This window comes from Bipolaris zeicola (genome assembly GCF_000523435.1).
Source record: "Bipolaris zeicola 26-R-13 unplaced genomic scaffold scaffold_479, whole genome shotgun sequence".
In the NCBI taxonomy this organism is placed as follows: Eukaryota; Fungi; Ascomycota; class Dothideomycetes; order Pleosporales; family Pleosporaceae; genus Bipolaris; species Bipolaris zeicola.
The window spans coordinates 1-7,748 of NW_006912528.1; the positions used below are offsets into that span (position 1 = coordinate 1).

General features: G+C 50.6%; 4 protein-coding genes across 4 annotated transcripts; 3 read left to right on the top strand and 1 right to left on the bottom strand.

Annotated features, from left to right (window-relative positions):
* Window positions 1–570: 570 nt before the first annotated feature.
* Window positions 571–2,370, bottom strand: COCCADRAFT_112657 (uncharacterized protein; the record flags this gene model as incomplete). The annotated part of the gene is made up of 2 exons (XM_007720439.1): window positions 571–2,243; window positions 2,292–2,370. The coding sequence occupies 2 exons, from the start codon at window positions 2,368–2,370 to the stop codon at window positions 571–573; spliced, it is 1,752 nt and encodes a 583-aa protein (XP_007718629.1).
* A 276-nt stretch (window positions 2,371–2,646) lies between these two features.
* Window positions 2,647–3,560, top strand: COCCADRAFT_10230 (uncharacterized protein; the record flags this gene model as incomplete). The annotated part of the gene is made up of 4 exons (XM_007720440.1): window positions 2,647–2,670; window positions 2,723–2,907; window positions 2,959–3,377; window positions 3,427–3,560. 4 exons carry the CDS (start codon window positions 2,647–2,649, stop codon window positions 3,558–3,560), a joined length of 762 nt encoding a protein of 253 aa, XP_007718630.1.
* A 367-nt stretch (window positions 3,561–3,927) lies between these two features.
* On the top strand, window positions 3,928–5,439 carry COCCADRAFT_112662 (uncharacterized protein; the record flags this gene model as incomplete). The annotated part of the gene is made up of 3 exons (XM_007720441.1): window positions 3,928–4,073; window positions 4,142–4,674; window positions 4,814–5,439. 3 exons carry the CDS (start codon window positions 3,928–3,930, stop codon window positions 5,437–5,439), a joined length of 1,305 nt encoding a protein of 434 aa, XP_007718631.1.
* A 1,448-nt stretch (window positions 5,440–6,887) lies between these two features.
* COCCADRAFT_112658 (uncharacterized protein) lies at window positions 6,888–7,535 on the top strand (the record flags this gene model as incomplete). Its single annotated transcript, XM_007720442.1, has 1 exon — window positions 6,888–7,535. The coding sequence occupies one exon, from the start codon at window positions 6,888–6,890 to the stop codon at window positions 7,533–7,535; it is 648 nt and encodes a 215-aa protein (XP_007718632.1).
* Between the last annotated feature and the right edge of the window lie 213 nt (window positions 7,536–7,748).

The window sequence follows — 7,748 nt, forward strand, 5'->3', positions numbered from 1 at the left end:
GTAAACGAAAGTAGGTCAAGTAAAAGCCAAGTCCGAGGCCGGCGGTCCGATAAAAAAAAGAGACTAGATTGCACTTTGATGCTTGCCTTGTAAACTCCCCCCCCCCCGCTGGATACGACAGAATCAGCCGTGTTTGTTGTGCTATATGCATAATCGCGAACCTAGATGGGAGATATGTAGTGGGGTGTACGTATGGTGTGTGTGTGTGTAGGTGGTAGTGAGGAAGCACGTGATCAGCGCGTATGCGGAACCGTTGGAGTTGGGTTGAACGGCTGCAGGGACCGAGCGGACCGTTGAGACTTTGTTTTTTTTTTCTCTCTCTTGGAAGCGAAGCAGGGAGGGTGAAACAGTGAATGTGGAAGTTTTAGAAAAAGAAGAAAAGAAAAAAAAGGGGGGGGGGGAAGAAAAGAATGGGGTTAGAGATGAGTAGGAGGTAATGTTTATCTTGGAATATGTTTGTAGATGGTATTAATAGTTACAGATGCGAGGTTTCTAGTCGTGCAATCATATGCCAAGAACAACTCCTTGCTGTGCATTACTACATTGTAACGGGGTATATACAACCTCCACCTATTCCCTCTCCCCCTCCTCTACCTCCTCACCTAGCCTCTTCTTCAGTCCCCCCTTCCCAACCTCCAACGCCCGCCTAATCTCCTCTTCCTCCTCCCTCAGCCTCCCCTTTCCATATGCCAAATCGCGCTCTTGTCTCCTCTTCTCCTCTCGAACTCTACGCTCGCGATCGGCCAGCGCCTTCTCTCTGCGCTCTCGCTCTGCAATCTTCTTCGCGCGCGAGGCTTCTTCTTCGGCAGAGTAGGTAGCGTCCTCGGGCGCGGGGGGTAGCGTGGAAATGTAGGTTTTGATCAAGGGCTCGCGTGTTGCTGGGGGGAGGGAGATGAAGCGGAGGTCGCTGAGGACGGGGGAAGGGAGGGAGTCGAGGGTTGTTGATTTGTTCAGCAAAGCAAGAGGCTGTGCGCGGAGGAGGGCTGTGAGATCGGCTTTGAGGTCGGACGATCTCATTGCTAGACGCTTGATGTGGTCACGGTAGAGCTTCTCCTTTTCCTTGTCGGGTAGTTTGGCGTCTTTGATCTCGGGCTCTTTTTTGAATTTTCTGCGGAATTCAGGCCAGTACAGTTTGGGGGTTGCATGGCGGTCGAGGAGGGCTAGGTATGGTATTCGAGGGTCGCGTTTGCCTTGCTTGGCTTTTTCTTCCTTGAGGATCTGCGCCTTGTCTCGAGACCACTCGTTGAAGCATTCCTTGCGCGCAGCCATGTTGGGTAGAGCCTTGTAGCGCTCGTCGTCGTAGAGCGCGCCATCCTCGAGGACCTTGTCCCAGGGGGTGAAAGGACTTGTGCCTGTATCGTCCAACAACTCTCTGAACAATGCTTTGCAGTCTTCTTCAGACAAGGCAGGTTCCTCGTCGTCGTACTGATCATCGTAGCCCTGTTCCATTTCCATTTCTTCCATTTGCGCCAGTTGCCAGGCGAGATCGTCTTCGCCCATTTCAGGTGGTTCGTCTCCCGCCAGCTCTTCAGTACGCTGTCGCTTTGATGCATTGCCCGAATCGCCCTCGTCATCTGTAACCTCAACCTCTTCATACTCCTCATCGTTCTCCATATCCTCGTCACCATCCACTTCCACAATCTCGACCTCCTCTTCAGCAGCTGCTAGTTCCGCTTCAATTTCTGCCATGGCAGCATCTTGCTCATCCTCAACGTCGCTCGGCTCGCCCCGCTCCCGACGTTCTTTGCGCTCGCGCTCCTTGCGGTCAAACTCAATCACAGCAGACATGACATTCGGCGGGAACTTCCAAAAGCTTTCATTCGTCTCCTTGTTCCACACAAACCGCCGTCCAAACTTGGTCCTCACAAGTACCCATGGCGCGCAATTGGGGATATCCTGGCGATGCTTGGGCCGGTCGTCACGTTCTCTTCGTCGGTCGTTGAAGTTGTTGTGTCCACCACGCATTCCGCCATGATATCCACCTCTTGACTGCTGCGCTCCGCCATGCCGGGGGAACTGTTTCGGCGCGCTTGCGAATATGAAGTCGTTGAGCGATGATTGGGGCTGAGTGGTTGGTTGCGTAGACTGCGGGTCGTATCCAGCGTCGTACTTTTGCGCCGCGGCGTAGGGAGTGGGCGCGGCAGACGCAACGGCGGGCGTTGGTTGGTAGAGTGATTGTGTCTCTGCTACGGGCCGCGTGTAAGTCGACTTCTTAGTTTCCTTGTTGTAATAGTAAGAATGTCCTGAGATGTGTTAGTGGAGGCATATGACGCAGGTAGAGCTCTAGCTACCAGACGGCGCCTTGTGTTCTGTCCAGCCTGGAGGAAGCAGTGGCGGCGGTGCAGGCGGTCGCACGGGAATGTCGGACATATTGAAACAGTAGCTAGTCAGAAGAGCCCGGAAACATCCAGAGTCTTCTCACGTAGCAGAAATAGTCAAGGTTTGGTGTTGCGGCTGTTGGATCCAAAATGTGGTCGGCGCCAAGCACAGCGGAATCGCCGACGCGCTGCGTAGGAGCTTGTGCCTGGAGCTCTTAGAGTACAAGCACCAGCACCAACCAGCCCACGCCGACTTCCCCACCATCCTCCCTTGTCTTGTCGGCGACAACAACCTCAACACCCCAGAATATCCGTGTAGAGTGCAATCATGTCGCGGAGATACGATTCCCGAGTACGCAATGTGATATTCCAGGCGGCAATATGGCAACTGACTGTGTATATAGACGACCATCTTCTCCCCAGAGGGCCGCCTTTACCAGGTCGAATACGCGCTTGAAGCCATCTCGCACGCCGGAACAGCATTAGGCATCTTGGCCCAGGATGGCATTGTACTGGCCGCAGAGCGAAAGGTCACCAGCAAGTTGTTGGAGCAGGACACATCGGCCGAGAAGCTATACATCCTGAACGAGTGCGTAATTGAGGGCAAATACCCTAGGCTGCTATGCTAACAATTCTACAGCAACATGATTTGTGCTGTTGCAGGAATGACGGCCGACGCTAACATCCTCATCAACTACGCCCGTCAAGCCGCCCAACGTTATCTCCTCACCTACAACGAAGACATTCCCTGCGAGCAGCTCGTCCGCCGCTTATGCGATCTCAAGCAAGGTTACACGCAACACGGTGGTCTCCGACCATTCGGTGTGTCCTTCATCTACGCCGGTTGGGACCCGCAGCGACAGTTCCAGTTGTACCAGAGCAACCCTAGTGGCAACTACGGCGGCTGGAAGGCAACGAGCGTGGGTGCGAACAATGCCTCTGCCCAGAGTCTGCTGAAGCAGGACTACAAGGAGGATTGCAGTCTGAAGGAGGCATGTGGGCTTGCTGTCAAGGTGCTGAGCAAGACAATGGACTCGACTAAGCTAAGCAGCGAGAAGAGTGCGTCTCCGATTCCGCTTCCCCACAAGACAATGCTAATAATCCGCAGTTGAATTCGCGACAGTAGGAAAGACCAAGACTGGAAAGATCTACCACCACCTCTGGGGAGCGGATGAGATCGATGCTCTCCTCAAGGAGCATGGCCTGGCCAAGGCTGAGGACACTGAAATGTCCGAGTCATGAAGAACACGAGCAATGCACGACATGAACAGGCGCAATGAAAAGGCCTCTGCATGATAGAACGAGGCTTGTAGTATACCATACAGTGAGAGCTATGTGGCATCTCGTAGCTAATCTCACACGTCATGATTTGTTTTGCGTGCATGTTCCTCTCCGAGTCACATGAAAGTCTCGTTCGTGCCGTGGCTGCTGCCGAAAGTGAATTGTTCCTGCCTCTTTCCTTACGCGACACTGACACCTTCCTTGGGGCAACATTCTGATAGCATCAAGCTTTTTCCTCATGCCACCCTCACCTCGTCTTCCTCACCCATATCTCAACTACGCTGTGTTGCATTGCTTAGCCTTCCACTCATGAGCATTCTAACACAACATGACTACCCCTCGCCAGCCTAAATCGGAATCTTCTAGCAACCCGGGATCTCCTCCGTCCTTCTTCAAACAGCTACTCAACGAGATTGGTGGCGTCAGCACTCTGACAGCTTCGGGCAATGACAAGACTTTGCGAAACAGTTCAAGGTACAATAACTGAGCAACATCCTGTTCTCCCCAGGACCCCTCACTACCCAAATAACTGACGTGAATAGAGTGGGCACCACTGGAAATGCAGAGAAGCGCGTGCCTTCGATCTGGGTCGGTGGTGCGTCCGCTGCTCGAGACGCCCGCGAGAAACTTCGAGCAGCCGACGAAGCACGTTCGAGGAAGAAGAACATAACCAAGGCCGAAGGCATACCGCCAAGTTCGAGCTTGCCTCAGCATGCAAGTTTCAAGTCAAGCCAATCGACTGTAGCCTCGTCTGGAGATTACTACACAGTGAGCCACCGTCATAACGAGACCTGTGCCATTCCGAAAATCGAGCAAAAGACAATTTCCAGTGACGAATATGTCTTGAACGCGGATGTCCTGCCCTCATCACAGCCGCGACTCAATCTACAAAAGTTAAAGATCCCACTGCGAACAGTACCCGATGAACATACCCAATCAAGCTCGCCACTGACGTCCTGCGGATCTGACCAGTCGTCAGATACATCCTCTAGCGAAGCTCCAACTTCTGCATTGACTGCGTCCTCCTCTAACGCAGCCACCGCATTGTCTCATTTTGAGGGTAGAAGTAAGGCTTGTATGTACTTATCCTGTCCTACCTGAATCCAACAGGCTAGATAACTCCAGGATGAGCAAGGGGCGGCTGGATCTCACATCAGTTTCTCCATACTTTGAGTCAATATTACGCTGATAATCTTTTGTTAACAAAACCGCAGCCCGCAAGAGAGGACGCAGTGTTGATGACACGGAAGACGAACTGCTCTTGAAAAAGATGCGCCCACTGACATCGCCGCAAACACGGAAGTCGGCGACTACTTCAAACAGCGAGCCACATCTCACCACGTCCCCCAAAAGTTCTCCTGATAAATACAGACTTTTGTTGCCCGGACTAAAATTTACGGGAAGGTCATTGGCTGGTGCGGTGATCAACACGCCCATTGAACACCTCCCGAATGACGCAAATACCAAGTCCAGCATCGCCATTCAGAGTCCAGAGCCTAGTATAATACCGCAGCCGACAACCCCTGTGAAACTCTCAGCATGGCAATACACTTCTGCAACCCCGGAGCCGCCAGAAACCCCAAGCTTCGTAAGGACCCTGCACCTATTTGATACGAGCGTGTCCGTCTACAAGGATGACAAAGGTGATGAATGGATGCACGACATCTCTATTTTTAAATCCACACATGGTGATGGATGGGCGCAAAACTCGCTGTGCAAGCATTGCTTTTCACGCAGTGGCAAGTTCAGTAGGATAATGACGTACGGTTATGAGACGTGCGGGCGTGAGGAATGTCTAGAGGATTATCATTGGGAGCCTGCGGTTAGTCCAAATTGCTAGGTTTACGTATTGTGGAAATGAAAATTGTTTTGCCTGCCGACTGAAAGTCAAGGATACCCTTTCAAGAAAAGAGATTTGCCGTGATACTTTGTGGACTACTAAAGTCTTTAGGTTGTGCGACGCCGCCACCAGCAGATAGGCTAGCAACCTAATTTACTTACAGCGACCAAATGCGTTTCAGTTGAAATTCAAAGGAGAGAAACTGTTTACAAGGTGAGTATTCCATTCGATGTATTTGATTGGAATGATTTCCACATGATTTATTCTGCAACGTGTGGTCGCATTCTCTTTCGCATTCGCTTCTGCATAGTCGTCAGCTTCCTGACGTGGCACGTCTGCGAGGGGGCCATTTCCTGGTCCTACATGCTACCAATTACCTACAATGCTGTTGCAGGGCCCATCCTTGACTCTTTTTTCTCCGACTTCTTGCCCCACCTTTTGTATAGATGTTTTGGTATGCAAGTTGGCTACAATACAACATCATGGTATATGGAAGTAGGTAAATTATTTGACTGCACATTTGAATCGACAGAAGAAGTTTTCGGAGATGTTGCTTCTGAAATTCCAAAATGTCTCAGCTATCATGATAGAAATTGTCTGGACGCAATACGGTTAAATGTCAATATTTGGAAATGGTACTACCGTAGATCTTAGTACACCGCGTCCTCTCTTTGTATCCAAACCCGTGTCCTTACATAATAAATATCACTACCGACTATCCCGTTTATTTCATAAAGTCAGCATGTAGTAATACAACAAACATCCATCGATCACTGCGCTCGCATTCGCATTCCTGGACCTTCGTATCTTGGTGTCTTTTACGCATGACGGTTACTACATACAGTAGGTCTTTGTCGTACTACATGTCTTCCGTTGAATACTGCACTCGCATTCTCTTTCACGCATGGATCCTAGCTAGTACGTATGCGAGATGACTGCCGCAAAGGGTAGTCCATGTCTTTTTGTCGTGGAACACTGTACTCGGGTTCTCATTCACAGAAAGCCACTAGTCTGGGCGTACGTGTATCTCTCTAGTCCCACGTGGGGTTATCCCTACAGTCCAGAAAGCCCAGCTCGCTTTTGTATCATTGCATTCGAGATGACTACCGTATGCGGTAGTGTGTACGTCGTCCTACCCATTTACTGTTGATTACTGCACTCGCATTCTCTTTCATGGATAGCCGCTAAATTGTGGTCAAACATCTCTAATCCACGTGCGTATACTATCCCTTACAGTTCAGCACGTTCATCTCGCTCTGATACCGTTGGCTTACACGTCACAGCTGCCGCATGCAGCAGTTTTTGCATTCTCACACGTCTCCCGTTGATTACTGTACTCGCATTCTCTTTCACGCAACGATCACCAGCTGGTGCTTGTATCTTTCTAATCCATGTGCGTATCACTACAGTGCAAAATTCTAATTGGCTTACGCATCGATCCAGAGACGATGACTACCGCATACGGCAGTCCTTCATCTCACTACTTATGTTCCATCGATTACTGCCTCGCTTTCTCTTTTACGTACAGCCGATCGCTGGTGCTTGTATCTCTCTCATCCACGTGCGTCTATCTCTCCACGTCAGCACGTGCATTTCGCATTCCAGCAGATGTACACCAAGGAAACTGCCACAACAGGCAGTCTTTCATCTCCCTACACATTTCCGTCGAATACTGTCTCGCATTCTCATTCCAGACAGCCACTAGCCTCGTCGTACTTCCCCCCAACCTCAGCACGCCCGTTCGCTTTCGTACGTATCGTCTACAAGAAAACTTGCCGCAAAGGGCAGTCCTTCATCTCCCCTACGTACATCCATCGATCACTGTCTCGCATTCTCATTCACATGCATACACTAGCTCACCTCATACACACCACCACTTACCTCACCAGGTACCTCCTTCATCTCCACCCACCCTCGCTCCCGCCGACCCTACCGCCACACCTATCTCCCTCTCCCGCAATCTCCCACCAACCACATACTTTCCCCATGCGGTATCTTTCCCTCATCTTAACATTCACCCATCGATCCCAGTCCTCGTATTCGCATCATTAGTGTACCGCCTTAGTCCGACAACCCGGCGTTGCGTGGAAATGTAACGTCGTACTACCCTCTTTTTTTTCTTAGTCTGACCCAAATACCGCATCGAGTAAAACTTGGAATTACCAGATTAAGGTTAAAAAAATGTGATATTCTACTTAACCCCCCAAAAAGCGTACCATTGATTCACTGAGCTATCTTATTTTAGCGCCATTTTTCTTTTTAACCTTAAGCTTCTAACCTAACTCTATGATTTCTGCCCCCCCCCCCCC